The sequence below is a fragment of the Eumetopias jubatus genome, unplaced genomic scaffold (assembly GCF_037043125.1).
Source record: "Eumetopias jubatus isolate StellerSeaLion01/CBP00866 unplaced genomic scaffold, mEumJub1_p1.0 scaffold_3, whole genome shotgun sequence".
NCBI lineage: Eukaryota > Metazoa > Chordata > Mammalia > Carnivora > Otariidae > Eumetopias > Eumetopias jubatus.
Window position 1 is genome coordinate 71,848,928 of NW_028274809.1, and position 17,985 is coordinate 71,866,912.

A 17,985-nucleotide genomic window follows, 5' to 3' on the forward strand; every position below is an offset into this window, starting at 1 on the left:
ATTATTCCATTTAGTGCTATAATTTTTTAACATGTTTGTTGGATCACTTATGTATTACACTGCCTTCTTAAATTGGGAATAATGAGTTTGATTGAAATTATCTTGGTGACACAGTATCTTCAGTATGAAGTCCAATGATTAGATAATGATTCCCTCAGGAAATGTGAAGAGGTTTTGTCCCTCCGGTAAATGATCCCAGTGTGCTTTGATTTTTAAACTACGACATCTGCTTTCTATAGTCTGTTTTCTCTCATGGTCAGTTGTTACTGTTTGCTGGTTTAGATTTGTATGGTTCTACGAGCCCTATTTTCCTCCAACCCCCCCCATCTGACTTGCCAATTCTGACTGGCTGTTGGTTGGAAAAGGATATCATCACGCTTTTCTAGTTATGCATAAAGTCAGAGCACGGGCCTGAAACATTTTCCTGGAGATATACTCAAATTTTGTTGCAATGACCTTATCACATAACCGGCTGCTTAGATGTTTTTGGCTGTGTTCTCAGTAGCTAAGTGGAATATTTTTAAGTGGTATGTAGTATCCTTTTCAAACTGTAAAGAATGAGGCCATTGGATATGACTTGTACCTAATGCACTTATGCATACTACTTATAATTTCATACTTACGTCCTAAATATAAATGTTCTACTGAGTTAATAAGAAAGAATTGATCCCAATATAGAAGACAAAATAATTATCGCTAAAGAGATTTAATAAAAAACATAATGGTCATTTTGTTTCTTATTTACTAAGTACCTATTCCACATTAGGCAGTGGACATCACAAAATTGGATACAAGGTGGTTTCTGCCCTCAGAAAGCTTGCCATATGATAGGGAGATAAGACATGTACATCTCTGTAGAATGTAGTAACTCATCACAGACGAGTACAGAGTTATGCATGAATTTTGAAAAAGAATACATGAGTTCTGGTGGGGAGTTATGAGAAAGATCAGGGAAGATCTCGTGGAGAAGTCAAGATGGAATTTGAGAAGATGATGAAGGTTTTGACGGTCAGAGAACAGGGAATGCCATACTAGAAAAAGCGAACAGCACGAGTGGAGCACCAGGATCAGGGGGCTCAGAACATATCAGTGGAATGGCAAGTCATGGAGTTTGACTGCAGTGTAGGCTACATAAATGGGAACATGTGAGAAAGGTAGATTGAGGTACTTGAATGTCATGGTAAAAATAGGGACTTTGATAAATAGTAGGGAGTCTTTGAAGGATTTGGAGCTAGAGGATTGATAGAAGCAAGCTGAGTTGTAGGATTATTTATTTATTCAATCAACATATATATACTGAGTGCCATCTGTTTGCCCTACTCTGCTGGAGATAAAATGGCTAAAAGCAGACATGGCCCTTATGGAATTTAGAGGTAGAAAAATGTTAATCAAATAATCATAGCAGTGTAAAATTACACAAGGCTATGGAGTATTATGTGGTTCTATGAGAGCCTGTAACAGGGAGATTTAACCTCCCAAAGGAGGTCAAGGAAGGATTCCCTAAGGAAGTAAATTTTAACATGAGAGCTACAGGATGAGTAGAGTTAAGTAGGTGAAGAGGAACAGGGAAAAAGCCATACAGACAAATATAACAGCTTAGGCAAAGCTCCTGTGGCTGAAGGAAAAAATGGTAAGTACAGAAGAGTGGTAGAAGGAGTGAAAGTGGAAAGGAAGAACCAAGTTCAGGACTACCGAGAGTTTTCCATTTAAATGGTCCCATGAAGTGAATAAATATTTATTTATCCTCAAGTCCTTCAGAATACTTTGCTAATTTTCATTATACCTTTCATGATATCAAAGGTATTAAACTTTCTTCTTCAAACTTTTCTTACAACTGTTTCTTTTAATTTTCTGTTCTTGTTTCTACCTAGCATTAGGAAACACAAGGTAAAAACTTTCAGTAAAGATCCTTGAGATCTGCTGGTGTCTGCTGCTCTATTTTAAGTACAGGTAATTCACCCATCAGGCATTTTAAGAGAAAACCATAATAACATTATTCTCTTGATATATAGGGTTGGATGTGTCCAGAGCCTGCATCAGAAAGGGAGGACTTGGTATATTTTGAACATAAGTCATTTTCTAAATTGTGCAAGGAGCATGATGGAGAATTTACTGGCGAAGAAGAAAGCAGTGCACATGCATTAGAACGGAAGAGTGACAACCCCCTAGATATAGCTGTAACCAGGCTGGCTGATTTGGAGCGGAACATTGAGAGAAGGTATCTGAAGAGCCCCTTAAGTACCACCATTCAGATCAAACTGGATAATGTGGGCACAGTTACTGTCCCTGCTCCTGCACCATCCATTAGTGGTGATGGTGACGGGTAGGTTATTGAGATTAACTTGAAAAATTATTGTGCTTCTTTGCTAATTGGAGCCTATTTTCTATTGCCTGTTATCTATGTATCCTCTTGTATGTCTGTGATCCATATGGATCATGCTATTTGCATGGTGCTTTGTAAAAACATTTTTTTTTGTTATGTGCGTTGATAATCCTGCAAAGTGATCTTACATTTACCTGGTTGTGACTAAGCTTTGAGGCACGTAGCCACGGTCTGTGCACTACATCAAATTTAGTTGCTTAAACCTTATTCTTATTGGCTGTTCCATGTTTTTGTCATTGCTTGGCTTTCAGTGTGATGATTGTTTCACATTCAGTAACCATAAATGTGGATATGACCTACTTAATTTTTCTATATTTCAATGCAGAATTGAAGAGGATATTGCTCCAGGGCTCAGGGTATGGAGAAGGGCATTATCAGAAGCTCGCAGTGCTGCACAGGTAGCTCTGTGCATTCAGCAGTTACAGAAATCAATAGCATGGGAAAAATCAATTATGAAAGTTGTAAGTGTTTTCATTTAAGAAATACTATAACTAATTTACTTTGTCCTGTTTTTCCCAACCTCTAAATCTTTCTTGATTAATACATTACTTATTGTCAAAATAATGTATGCTTTACTTGACAATTTGATTCTTAAATACTGTATCAGTTTGATACTTTTCTCCTTATTTTGAGCTTTTTGACGGAAACTACCAAATGTTATCTCTTCTTTTTAAAAATCTTGATTCTCATTCCACTGAATATTGTTTATAATCCTGATTGAAGTTGTTTTCTATATTCTGTTAACATAATAGATATTCATCTAAATGTTTTGAAGACCCTTTCACTCTTGTAAACATTCCAATTGCTAACATTATCTGCTACATTCACTGCATTCTTAAAATGTCTTTATATTTCTATCAATTTTCTTTTTTTTTCTGTAATGTTAAGAAATACTTAGATAAGTAAATACAAAATAAACAGAGAGCTATTAGTTTGTGCACTTGATATCATGTATACGGCATCGGAAGTAGCTGACATGAAGAGTAGGTCTTTTTTTTTTTTCTTCTAACAATTAAAACTGGTTTTTCACCTTCTTTGCTCAAGCCCAAGTAGTTATCATCGTGTAGTGGCCTCTACCTGGGACCAGGCACCAAATACTGTATATTCAAAATGAAAGCTATAGTCCATATATCTTCCAGAGAGGTGCTCATTTTAAACATGTTCATGTCCCTCTTGCCTCTTATATCAGATACAGAAATATTTATTATATGTGAACTTTTATGAATTACTTTGACATTTGCTTTTGAATTATAGATTAGCTATAAAATCCAAACATTTGAGATTTGTTTTTGTGAATGACTAATAATAAAATTCCTTACTTAAAATAGTCATTCCCCAAAGAAAAGAAGTGATCCTTAAATAATTTAACATTCTTTCCTTTATTTTTACCTCTAAGTTTAGACTACTCAACACCTTATTCGTTCTTAAAAATAACTTTGGTTTCTTCTGTGGTTTTTCCCTTCTTCATATAAAATATCCATGGAATAATGAATCTGCAGTTTTCACAGTCTGCTCAAATTTAGGTCTTTTCCAATCCACATTACAGTTTACCATAAGATTGAAGGCAAGTTCTGTTCATCTGGTAGCATTTTTACCAGGTAAAAAGAATTTTTCTTCTAAAACTTATTATTAAAACCAGTTTTAAAATCACCTTGGAGAAATATACTTGGTGAAATCTAGACTGTAATGATCAAAAGAGATTGAATTCTACATCAAAATGAAATTGGAACAGTTCTTTTCCTCATACACACCAAAATAATCATCATGATATGGTCAGATTTGTTATAACCTGTATATAGAAACCCAAAGTTTGTACCAAAATCTGCCTTTATAATTAGTATACTTACTTTCTGCAATCAAAAGCTTTATTTCATTTCTGGCAAATTCATAAGTCTTTTTCATGTTATTAGTATACACTTATCATTATTTAACTCCATTTCTTATAGTCCTCATTTTTTAATATTTAATCATACATTATTTGCTGTGAAACTATCTTGAAAAGAAGGCATAGTTTCATATTCAAAGGTTAATGAGCACTTTTTAACCTTTAACGAGAAATGTAATAGTGCCTAGAATAATCCTCATAACAAGTCCTAACAAAATGTTAAAGTACTCAGTACCTATAGAAATACCCTCTTTGCCAGAGACCAGGCTTATCATGGAAAGGAGCTGTCATAATTTGCCTCCAGATAATTCTCTGCCCACAGTATGCTTTATATTGTTGTTAATGTTAAGCATAGGCAACAGCCACTGTTTTATGCTCTATATTTGCTCTAACATGTTATGAGCTATTGCTGTGACTTTTCCAAAGTGTTATGAACTTGATACCTGCCACTCTTTTTTATTAAGTATCAGGAAAGATTTTTATTTTTAAACCATAAATGTGAGATGTCAGAGAGACTTTATAGTATTTCTAGGTATTTGTTATAAAAAATAGAATTTACTTAATGTTCATGAAACTGATTTTTAACCTTTTTTGTCATAGGGATTTAATTATTACTTTCTAAATGTTATTTCTCAATATTTTTCCAATAGAAGTTTTAAAGATATAACTTAAGTTTGGAGAAATAATACCATTAAGGTATTTAGTGATGTGGTATTTGGAAAGGTCATAAAATACTTACTGTTGGGATGGTAAACTCTGCTGCTTTTGCTCTTAGCACACATGACAATTCTAGTATTATGCATATTACATATACTTGATAGATATTTAAGCTGAATAGTGTGTATTTGCCATTTCGATAAGATTTGTAAGCTGTCATTGATGTGTATATTGAGTTATATAAGACTATTTTAGACTTTCCCAGATTAAGATTTAATGTTGTATTGAAAGTTTTAAAAATTAAGTTTGAACAGTTAAGCTGTTTTGTTTTTAAGAGTATAAATATATAACTTTCAATTTTGTATAAGTGACTTACAGTTGAAATGTTTTTATTTTTCAAAATACTGATTACAAGACATTTTCTACTGTGACAGTATAAGCTAAATGTCAAAACACAGGGTTAGTACTGACCATTTTTTAAAGCTTTCTTGAAAGTTTTTCTTTTCTAACTTTGCTTCTTTCCCTTTGTGAAACTGGTTATACAGAGTATATGTGCATGGGGGGGAAATCTCCTTACAGATTTTAAAGTTCTTAATGGTATTAGAAACTTTTTCACAGAGAAGAAATAATTTTATTTTTAGTTCTACAAAATAAGTTATGACCAGTTAAATTCTTTGATTTGGTTTATTGTTACCAGGTTTTTTTTTTTTTTTTTCTCTTTAGAAATCATTTTGTAGGATCCATTTTCTGCACTTGTGACACATGTTTGATTTGGGTTGAATTCCAAAGCTTCTTGGTTTGGACACATTTTTTTAATCAATCTCAAAAAATAGATGGATAATTTAACCAAAATATAGGGTCATCTTTTTACTGTTATGTATAATTTTGATACTAATACAAGTTTCCTAATTTTGATCTTAAAAATTACTCTAACTCTTACTTATTTCTTTCTCAGGATATCATGAGGATGCTAAGATAAGCAAAAGATGAAATACATTAAAAAATTAAAACACCATGTATTAAAGCTACTCATTGCTTTATGTGCTCTAATGTCACGTTAATGATTTCATATGTTAATGTGTACATGCTTCTGAAGTGTGTGCAGGCATTCAACCTCTAGCTTTGTTCTTTGCAGTGTACCTGAAATGTGCATTTACCCCAACTGAACTGCTCACCCGTCATGTGGTCCATATCTGTGTAATGAGAGATACATAGATGTGTATGGCTACTGTATACTTGTTAGCAAGCGGAATGTTTGTTACTAATATAAATTAGGAATTATGGTGTGTTTAATATCCCAATAACTACTCTTCACAGCAGAGAGCTAATTTTAAATGATTTCTCATGTATTATAGTACTGCCAGATCTGTCGAAAGGGAGATAATGAAGAACTGCTTCTCCTTTGTGATGGCTGTGACAAAGGCTGTCACACGTACTGCCATAGGCCCAAGATTACCACTATACCAGATGGGGACTGGTTCTGTCCCGCTTGCATTGCTAAGGTGAGACTGACCTAACACTAACCCGTTCAGTTGCCAGATCAAAATGCAGAGCTGTATGGGGATTTTTTAAAGATAAAATTCATAGGCCATAAAAATCACCGTTTTAAAGTGCACAACTCAGTGGTTTTACAATATTCACAAAGTTGTACAACCATCACCACTATTTAATTCCACAACAAATTTTTCATGACCCCAACAAAGAATCTTTGTACCCATTATCAGTCACTCCCCATTCCCCATCTCCCCTTAGCCTTTGGCTACCATTATTCTACTTTCTGTCTCAATGGATTTGCCTATTCTGGTCATTACATATAAATTGAATCATATAGGGCACCTGGGTGGCTCAGTTGCTTAAGCGTCTGCCTTTGGCTCAGGTCATGATCCCAGGGTCCTGGGATCAAGTCCCACATCGGGCTCCCTGCTCCGCGGGAAGCCTGCTTTTCCCTCTCCCACTCCCCCTGCTTGTGTTCCTGCTCTTGCTGTCTCTCTCTGTCAAATAAATAAATAAAATCTTTAAAAAAATAAAAAATAAAAACAATAAATCGAATCATATAATATGCTGCCTTTTGTGTCTGACTTCTTTCACTTAGCACAATATTTTCAGGGTTCATTCATGTTCTAGCATGTATTAGTACTTCCTTTTTATAGTCAAATGATATTCCGTTATTTGTTTATCCGTTCTTCAGTTGATAGACATTTGGGTTGTTTCCATATTTTGGCTATTATGAATGATGCTGCTGTGAAACATTCATATATAAGTTTTTGTATGAATAAGTGTTTTCACTCATCTTGGGTATATACCTAGGAGTTAAATTGCTAGGTCAGATGGTAATAGGCATTGTTTTTAAGTCACTTTCTGGTCACATTTAAATTAGAAACCTGTGGACACTCATAACGGATTGATAATATGGTAATAGAATTGGAAAGTAAGAAATGTGAAAGGCTCAGCATGTGTTGAGGGCCAGAGTCTTTGTTAGGTGTTTCCTAACTCAGTCACTCCCTTCCATGTTTAATCTCTTGGCCAATAACTACCATTAATCATTACCAGTAGCTGCCATCTCTCCATGAACTAAATTCTAAACATCCATCTATTCACTGCCTCCTTTCTTTTCAGTCTACCCTCTTTCACACTCAAACTCCAACAATTCTTTGACCTCCAGTCCATTTATCCGAAGACCTTCTCACTGTCCCTCTCCCCTTTCATGTCCTCTCTTTTCTCCTAACCTTGCTTGTAATATGTCAGCACTTCATTATCATAACCATTGCATCCACCTTTATCCCCTTTGCCTCTCTCTCACTTGGGAAGACCATCATTCTGATTAATCCAACTCTTGACTTCCCTGCACCTATATTTTTATATCTGAATGTGGTTGGAGAAAACACCCAGCCCTTTAAATTCGAGGCATTAAGAAGGCCTTTAATGGTGCCTGATGATTTACCTCCAACTCTGTCTCCTCCATCCTTATTGTCAGCTGATGACCTTACTCCCATTTCCCTGTGAAAATAGAAGCCACCAGAAGAAAATATTACAAGAATTTGCCACCACATGCACCATTCTTCCTGTGTCTGTGCTCACATACTCTACCTTCTCTCCTGTTGCCGTGAACTGCTAGTGGCTCTGACAAACTCAGTTCCCCAAGGTATGCCTCAGAACCAACCCCCTCTCACCTTCTTAGGAGTATGATTCCAACAGTTCTCTCTTCTCCTGCACCATCTATGTTTCCTTCTCCCCTGGGTTCTCATCAGCCCACTAACATGCTACTATTCCTTCCATCTTGAGAGAACTAAATAAACAAAAACCCTCTTCTGGGCTCACTTCTTCCTTGATTCACTTACCCCATTTCTTCCCTTCCCTTTACAGAAGAACTCATGGAAAGTTTTCTGTTCTGGTTCTGTGATTTTCCTCCTCCAAATCACTCTTGAACTCATTCCAGTCAGATTTTCACCTCCGTAGCTTCTCCAAAATTGCTCTTATCATGACCACAAATAACTTACACATTCCTTAATTCAGTGATCAGTGCTTAGGCCTCATCTATCCTATTAGGTATATTTGATAGAGTGGAGCACTCCCTTTCCTTTAAACCCTGTTTCCACTTGACTTCTAGGATTCCATACTTACCTGGTTGTCTTCCTGCCTTTGCTCTTTTTTAGTCCCTTTGCTGGTTTTTCTTACCTCCCTGATCCCTAACATTGGAGCACTTTCTTAGCTTCAGGGTTATCCGTAGAATGGGGTAGTACCTAATTCATAGAGGTATTTGTTTGTTTGTTTATTTGACAGAAAGCGTACACACACACACACACACACGCACACACGCACGCGTAAGCAGGGGGAGGGGCCGAGGGAGAAAGAATCTTAAGCAGGCTCCCAGCTGAGCACGGAGCCTAACGTGGGACTCCATCCCACGACCCTGAGCTCATGACCTGAGCTGAAATCAAGAGTTGGACGCTCAACTGACTGAGCCACCCAGGCACCCCTAATTTATAGAGATTTTTGAAGATCAAATATGGTCATGTGTCTAAGAGTTTTTATGACTTTAAAGTTCTGTTACATGTATATTAATACTTTATTATATTTGATTTCTATTATTTATTTTTATATATTTTATATATTTTTATTTTTATAATGTATTTATATTTTATAAAATAGCAGAGAGTCCCACATGGCATTATATTCACTAATAATCACTTTTTAATTTTTCATTACTTGATTATTTTGTCATATCTAGTGTAATTCAGTAATAATTTTCACTGGTTGTAGATAAATTATCTTTTAGCTTCTTAACTGTCAAGTTATAGAAATTTCCTCTAATGCTTTATTAATTACTAACAAATTGGTATGCTAATTCTTGAGTTATCATCTGGTAGACTATAGGAGGTTTTGTTTTCAGTAAATTTGCTTAAGTTAGAATTTTGGCTATCTATCATTCAAGGAGTGGACTAGGAGATGTACGATCTATGATCTAATTCAAGTGCTTCTATGTAGTGCAGATTTCTAAGCCTCTGCTCCTTGTTTTTTTAAAGGCAGTGAATTAGATATTATGTGTCTTATAGCAATAAAAAATATTAAACGTTTGATTTTGCTGTATAAAGATTTTTAAAGTTAATGTTTTTAAACTATCTTTCCAGTTAATTCAGTTTTTGTAAGTATTTATACTGTCTTGCTCTCAAATGGCTCTTTATGCACATACTGTATTTTTATTCTGTGTATATGTATGTACATGCCAATATATATATACATGCACTTTGTTATATTTTTGTATATTTATTAAATTTATAGATTTGTTTTATGTATATCTCATAGGATCATAGAATCAAAAAGACGTGTATATGTGTATAGATGCACACATATATATATATAAATATACATACACATATTTATACACACTCATAGACACACACACATGAGGTTTCAAACTCCAATACCAGTAAAAGTCAGGCAAATAACACAAAAGAGTTGGGACTGTGGCAAATAGGAAAGTCATGCCCCAATTTAAATATAACAGTCATTACTCAACTCCAGCCAGTTGTTGTCATGTAGACATGTGGGCCCAATGTTCCAGGATCTACCAGTATTTCAAGATTATGGATTTTATGCATATCCTCCGAAATGTTTAGTATTGGCACAAACTCAAGACTTTTTACGAGCATTATATGAGCCAAGCAGCAACACATTCTGTGGGCTGTTTACAGCCTGTAAGCCACCAAGTCACAAACTTCTGATATATAAATATATACAAACAACAGAAATGTGCCCTTGTATGTGTAATCTGATAGGTTCTTCCTTAGACATACTGAAGTTCCTCTTTGAATTTGGGTTATAACAAGATAGAGAAAAAGGGTAGGGAGTGGGGCATCTTTGTCCCAGAACAAAGTAAATCAGGTAACAGAGTAACTAACTATATACAAGCTTGCTTTTGAAAAGTATGTTTCTGTGGGGGCGCCTGGCTGGCTCAGTCAGTGGAGCATGTGACTCTTGATCTCGGGGTTGAGTTTGAGCCCCACGGTGCATGTAGAGATTACTTAACAAATAAAGTCTTTATGAAAAAAAGTGTGGGTATGTGTACAGTATAATGAGGCAAACTGATAAACATTACTTAGTAAAGAAATGTATAAACTTCATTGTCTTTTTGAAACAAAGTTTTTTTGATTCTGTAATTTAAATTTCATGTTTTCCTACTGTAGTTATGAGTTTGTTAGAAAATGATCCCAAGTAATAATTTAGTTCACATAAAGAACTAGAAGTTTTCGCCCCTTATTCATGAAATTTTGTTCTTCTTAAGTAATCCAACTTAATTTAATCTTCATTAAATGGACTTTTTCATTATGTTAAGCATTCTCTTTCTCTTTTTTTTATGATTTGAGAGTGATAAAAGCTTAGTGTAATATGAAAACTCAGAATATCAGATATTCATGAATAAAAATTAATAAACTAAATGGAAAAGAGACTTAGTAAACATACTATTTTAGTTAGTGACAAGGGGTAGTGATTCTTTGATACGATATGGGGAAGGTATTAGATTTATATTTTGTCTTATTATTTCAGGCAATTAAAATTTCTCCTTAACTATACTTTTAGCCTCCCAATAGAGAACTAAATAATTTTAATTGCTTACGGGCAATTATTTAAAAATATTACTAGAAAAGTTCATGAAATCCTCAAAGAAATTATTATGAAGTACTCCAAAGAAATGTTTTCAGCAAATTTATTTCAAGAATACAGCCAACTTTAGATTGTGACTAGACTGAATATCTGACTCTGCATATCTCTCTTCTATGATCTATTATATTTATTATAACTTTTAACTCTCAAAATACAGATTTTATTTCCCTGTTTTTGAATGGGGGAGGAGAGCTCATTGTTCTATCAGTGTGCTGACTGCAAGCTGTAGTTACATTGCATAAGGCTACACAGAGATTTTTTTTTTTTTCCATGTAACTTTAGAGCTAGAATGACCTTACCAGTTGTGTGGCTTATCTTTCTTATTTTACAGATGAGAAGATAGGGCCTCACAGATATATTTGTATAAATTCCATAGCTAGTTACTGACAGAGCCATAGCTAGAATTCATAATCCTTTAAATATGATCTTTTATACTGTGTCTTTATTGCTTTCCTCAAAAACAGACATTGTTTTTCCTCTCTCTCTCTCTCTCTCTCTCTCTCTCTCTGATTTTTCACCATTGCTTTGTTCACACCTGGGAACCACAATTTAGTGGAACTCTCTTTTTATAGCAAATGCTTTTTTTCCTTTATCCAAAAATAAACAAATATATATAAATTTCCAGCAGATTTAATCACTTATAAGGGACTTTTTCTTTATTTGACACTTTGTGAGCTATTTTTCATGTTTTGGCCTAGTTTTTTAATTACGTCTTCAATTGTCTTATTAATAAGCTCTGTATTGTTTGTTATTTTCACCTTTGTTCTTAATTGTGTTCTAAAAGATAGTCCTTTTGTACCTTTAAACTCATTTGGTTAGTGACCTAGACTAAAGGAATACTGCTAAATTCTGTAGTACCAAAGATGGATTACCATGAGATCAGCATCTTCAAGTTTTAGGAGTTCTTAAGATAGATTTTCATGCTTTATTAGGTTTTAACCTTGTATTATGGGAGATCAAATTCATAGATCTCTCTTAAAAATAAAATTATCAACCTTGTAGATCAGAGATAAAATTCCTTTTGTTTGTCCTGTCAGACTTTAATAATTTAAAATAATAGGTCTGCAGATGGTTATTTTCTTATACCTCATTTACTTTTTTTTAAATTAAGGCAAGTGGTCAAACTCTAAAAATCAAAAAACTTCACGTCAAAGGAAAAAAGACTAATGAGTCAAAGAAAGGCAAGAAAGTAACTTTAACAGGGGATACTGAAGATGAAGACTCTGCATCTACAAATAGTTCACTAAAAAGAGGAAACAAAGACCTGAAAAAAAGAAAAATGGAGGAAAACACTTCTGTTAACTTATCAAAACAGGAAAGTTTTACTTCTGTTAAGAAACCTAAAAGAGATGACTCCAAAGACCTTGCTCTTTGCAGGTACTATTTCAGTTTGCATGTACAATATATTTATAACACTTCATTTTATTTGTTTAGAAATTTTCTACTATATCAAAGGTGACTTTTTGACAATTTATATAAATAAGAAAATGTAAAGTCTATAGTATAAATAAATATATTCATCTTTTAGAATAAATTAATTTGCATTGCTTTTACTTGAAAGATTATAAAAACTAAGTTTTTAATAAAAATTGATAATTCTAAAGCATAGATACTGATTTCAAACATTATATTTTTAGTATGATCCTTACTGAAATGGAAACTCATGAGGATGCATGGCCTTTTCTACTTCCTGTAAACTTGAAACTTGTTCCTGGTTATAAGAAAGTTATTAAGAAGCCTATGGATTTTTCCACAATTAGAGAGAAATTAAGTAGTGGACAGTAAGTAAATAATTTCAGTTCAATATTTATTGAATGCCTAATATCTGCTGGGTACTTTTCTAGTGAGCCAAAAATCTCTGCCTTTGGAGAGAGGGCGCGCGCGCGTGTGTGTGTGTGTGTCTGTGTGTGTTTGTGTGTTTGGTTACGGTAGTACGGTATGGAAGACAAGTCCATTAAAATTGTTTAAACAATTAAAAAGCAGTGTGATAAAGCTGCCTTTGACATTGGAAGGCCAACCAAACCCAGCCTGAGAGGTAAAGAAAAATAACAGGGAAGCCTCCCAAAGTAAGTAAATAACATAAGGTGGAGCTTATATTGTACATCAGTGGAATATTGATAATATCTCATGTGGCTTTAACAAAAATTGACTGTAATATTTTCAGATCATTACAATGTAGAGATAAAAGGTCACTGGAAATTTTAAATTAAATTACATTAAAATTTAATTTTTTAAATATTAAAAGTTTTATTATGGGTTGTGGGAGAATACTAAGAATGTATTTATTAAATGTGGGAGAAAACTATTATTTGCTCCTCTCTACCATATTCTCTTTGTGATCCTACCTAAAGAATAAAGTGACTTCCTGGCCACAGTTAATATTTGTTAGACCACCTCAAACTCCTACCAGAGTAGCAGCTGTTAATGGAATTTACTTGGTTCTAAACAGTGGCCCATTTTGGAGCCCCCAAAATGAGGCTGTTCACTTACAAAATAAGCCTACACAAAAGCATTCCACATGTGAATGGCCAGGAGCTGTGAGCTATATGTGTTCTCTTCTTCATTCTCCCCAGCTCCTCTTATTCCTTATTACTGGTTTAGCCTGATGGATTTTGTGACCATAACTTTAGGCAAAGTCACAAAAAATATGGAGAAAGAAGGAACTCTACATTGAAAGAATATCTTTAAAGTAGATTTTAATTACATTATTATTGTTGTTGTTATGATTACCATTATAAAGCAGTATGTTATTCAGTTCCTCCTGAATGTTCTTCTGGTGAAAATCACTGTGCTCCATAATTTACATTCAATTTACAAGAGTTGAGTAGAACTTAACTCATAATGATCAGTGTCCTTCTCACATGTTTCAAAAGATTGTCTGTTTTGTTTTATTTTTTTAAAACTTACGGAAGGGACCTGCCCAAATTCAGAAAACATTTAAAACCATTAAAACTATTGGTTCTAATGTGAACCAAAAAGCAGTAGCTCCTGTCTAGATATGAACTAGTTCTTTTGCTTTTTCTGTCAAAATAATCAGATGTTTAGGTGGGTAGCATAATGGACTTAAAATCAACATGGCCAGGACAAAGACTTACACAGAAAGGCTTTACATGTGTTTCCAGTTCCTGTATAGAAGATGAATCTAAACCTCAGTGTGTTGTGTTGAGCACTGGGTGTTATACCCAACTAACGAATCATTGAACACTACATCAAAAACTAATGATATACTATAATGTGGCTAACTGAACATAAAATAAAACAAACAAACCTCAAAATCCCCAAAATGAACACTAACACAGAACTTAGACATTACCAAACATTGGTGTTCCCTTTTGAGAATGAGTCCTGGTGAATGGAGGAAGTCACTGCAGAGGCAAGCAGAAAGAGGGAAGCAGTTCTATATAATCTTGTTTGTGATGCCAGTTCTGTGGGAAGCAAAATTTAGTAAGTTCAAGCTCCTCTAACTTCAAGTTGTTTGATTAAACCCAAACTAATAAATTGGAACCAAAACTCATAAACAGTATTTCAAATGTTTAAACTAGAAATTTATCAAAAAGAGGGGAGGAAGTACTTGCTTTAATGAATCTTTCTGGGTTCCATCAACTGTGGGAATAGTATTTGTCTCACCTAGAATTCTGTCCTGGATTTTAGTCACCCCAGCATTAATCATTAACCTTTTCTTATAGTAAGGAACAGTCTCAAGAGATAAATATTTCTCAAAGTAACTTTTAAATATTTTATAAAAATTATTCCCACACATGCTGTATGATTCCATTTACATCAAACTTTCAGAATAGGCAAATCCATAGAGAAAGACCAGTTAGTGGTTGCCAGGGACGGGTTCGGGAAGAATGGGAAGCAACTGCTTAATGGATACAGGGTTTCCTTTTGGGGCAACGGCAGTGTTTTGCAAGTAGATAGAGATGGTAATAATAAATGTTGGGAATGCACTAAATGCCACTGAATTATCCACCTTAAAATGGGTAACTTTATGTTATGTGAATTTCCCCTCATTAAAAAATAATAATAATTCCCAGAAGAACAGGAAAATGGGTGAGGTTACATCAGGTCTGAATTAATTTTGTGAGTTCATTACAGATAGAGAAATGTTATTTTATTATTGCACATAGCAGAGGGAAGTGAGAAGGTGTGGAAGACTACAAGGTATCCCATCAAAGAAATAATTCCGCTTTTACGAGGTCTCAGAGCTTCAGTGTGTACTTCAAGAGTATTTCTAATATGTAAATTATTGTAGTACTTAGCTTACCATAAGCTAGAATTAATTTAAATTTAAATTTCCAAAAGCTCTCTTTCAAAATGTATTGCTTTGGCTTGGGTTGGCTTGAAACAAACCACTCCTTTCTTACCAGTGAGTTGAGGCAGATTCATTCACCTTTCTGTTCCCTTTGCTATGTTTCTACAGAGAAAGATGACAGGGCTTATCCCACTAAAAAAGCACTGAAGCCACAGTGCTTCTTATGGAAAAGCAGGTCTTCATGATGTTATCTCTGATAAAGGGATAGCACATTTTTTTAAATTTTTTGCCTGTTTTGGATTATCATACTCTAGTGCTTGAGCAAAAGAACACATCCGAAGAGAAAAGAACAGAAATGGGAAGGGGGGAAGATTTAACACAAAGCAGTATATCCTGGGATGTGTATAAAAGCTACAGGGCAAGTGTAATGTTCATAGTGCACAGGATGCGTTTCCATTATTTCTACTGCAACTAAATAGTTTTGAATGTGGATGATAGGGTACCACAACTGGTCAGAGGAACTAATAAACCAGTTAAGTGGGCTGAGTCCTGGGACGGCACACTATGCACAGGTCGAACAGGAAATTGGATGTGGGCAAATTGCTAGTTAGTTGAACTGTATCTTGATCCTCAGAGAAATGTGGTTTTTTTCCATTTAATCTTTTTAAATCCTACATGGTTCAGAACACATGCAATTTTTTAAATGTTCATCTATAAGAGAGTATAATATGTTCTATATCCGTTTAAATGTAGTTATCCTAATCTTTTTTCTTTCAGTTTTACTTTTTCATTTTACCTTTTATTACCTCTTCATTTGTTTATAAAACAAAGCCACCCTATAAAAACAACCTCTAAATCATGTGTTTTCTTTCAGATATCCAAACCTTGAAACCTTTGCTGTAGATGTCAGGCTTGTTTTTGACAACTGTGAAACATTTAATGAAGATGATTCTGATATAGGCAGAGCTGGCCACAGTATGAGGAAGTATTTTGAAAAAAAGTGGACAGATATTTTCAAAGTGAGCTGAAGTTATAATAATCTTTTTTTTTCCTTTTAAACAAGGACAAATGAGACCAGCAGTGTGAACTGTATTTACATAAATGTGCAAGGCACATACATAATGACTTTTTTTCCTTAAAATAAGTATCACAAAAAAAAAAGTATCAGAAGAATGATACCATTTTTAAAGGCTTCACTCCTACAACAACCAAGGCCCTCGGTTATTGGTTTGTGTGATTTATCAGCTAATTTAGGTAGAACAGGGAAGCACACCCAAAGAATTTTCAAAGGAAAGGGTGTTATAGTGCAATAGCAATTAAAATATATCAAATCGCACTGAATATTCAACACCAGAGCTCTAATGTGGGAAATGGTTCTCCTTTCCCTCTCAATAAATATCTATTTTTCATTTTTTTACTTTGTAGTTTATTTTTTAGTGAATGTATTTAATTTTATGAATTATTTATGATTAAACCACATCCAGAATCTTCGTTTTCTGTGAAAAGGAAGAACTAGAAAATTGCTTTAAATCTTGAAAATACAACAAGGAATGTTTTAAAATATAAAACAAAGCCAAGTTAAACTGTTTACACTGATGTGCTATAAAAGCACCAAAAATAAACTTTACTGTAGAGTTACAAGTACATTTATATATATATACATATATATATATATATGTTGCTGCATCACTTGTGTAGTTAAATTGTATTTCAAGACGGTGAAGAAAAATTGACATGTATATACTGTTCATTATTGTTTATATTAAGTCTTGTTTTAAATATGTATTATGTGTATATATTGTTTGGAGACATTATTGTTTATGCCTTAGAAGGACTGTAGCATTTTATTTTAGTCTGAAGGTAATTCTAGCTCTACAGCTTGTACAGTAATTATCCTCTACCAACACTGTGGCGTCTCCTTGATCTTGGTAGTGCCTGCCTTTGAAACAGGGTGTAGGGGATATTAGTTTTCCATTTTTCTATTTTGTTATATAATTTTAAGCCACCAGGGCCTAAATTAAAGTATAATCATTTGTATCCATGTGGAATAAAATTGTGACAATTTCCTACACACACAGTATTTTTTCATAGAAACATTTCCTTCCCATTTGCCTTGCCTCAGAAATAAATTTAAAAGACATTTGTAACCACTGTGTTTTATCTACTGTGTGTTGTGGTGGCCTGTTGGAGGCAAATAGATCAGAATTTTTTTTGTACCTATGTAAGAGTACTTGAAGTTTTATTTAAAATCAAATGTTGTGGAAAAGGTAGCATTCTTTTTTTTAGGAGTGTTATTTTTCACTACTATGTGTGGCACGGATACAATAAAAGACTTTTACAAACTAGTTTTTTAGTTTTTCTTAATGAGCCTGAATATATATTCTTTTCAAAAAGATAGTTAATTTCAATTTGACTTTTACAAAATTCTAAAGGAGGAACGGCAGACTGTGTAGTTCAACGAACATTGGGCTGGGTGGAGGAGGGTGGTTTTAAGTCAAGTGTTGTGCCTTTCATTAGCGCCTGAGCCTCTCTGGACCACATTTTGTTGTTGTTTTCACATTTTCAATATGAAAATATTAGAATACATTTTAAAAGTCTTGTTCTGATACAAGAAATGTCTCTATTGGTAGACGTGTAACCAAT

The 17,985-nt window shown here is 34.0% G+C and overlaps 1 protein-coding gene across 21 annotated transcripts in view; it reads left to right on the plus strand.

The window, feature by feature from the left end:
* The window catches only part of BAZ2B (bromodomain adjacent to zinc finger domain 2B), a 381,759-nt gene extending 364,072 nt beyond the window's left edge, over window positions 1-17,687 (plus strand). For 16 of the 21 annotated variants that reach the window (XM_088021659.1, XM_088021670.1, XM_088021662.1 and 13 more), the window contains 6 exons: window positions 2,013-2,323; window positions 2,709-2,844; window positions 6,281-6,427; window positions 12,199-12,464; window positions 12,725-12,868; window positions 16,217-17,687. In XM_088021659.1, coding sequence (XP_087877785.1) covers window positions 2,013-2,323; window positions 2,709-2,844; window positions 6,281-6,427; window positions 12,199-12,464; window positions 12,725-12,868; window positions 16,217-16,370 — 1,158 coding nt within the window. In that variant the 3' untranslated portion in view covers window positions 16,371-17,687. Of the gene's footprint in view, window positions 1-2,012; window positions 2,324-2,708; window positions 2,845-6,280; window positions 6,428-12,198; window positions 12,465-12,724; window positions 12,869-16,216 lie in introns of those variants that run through there. The other 5 variants (XM_088021666.1, XM_088021668.1, XM_088021673.1 and 2 more) reach the window with 2 other exon arrangements.
* The last annotated feature ends 298 nt before the right edge of the window (window positions 17,688-17,985 follow it).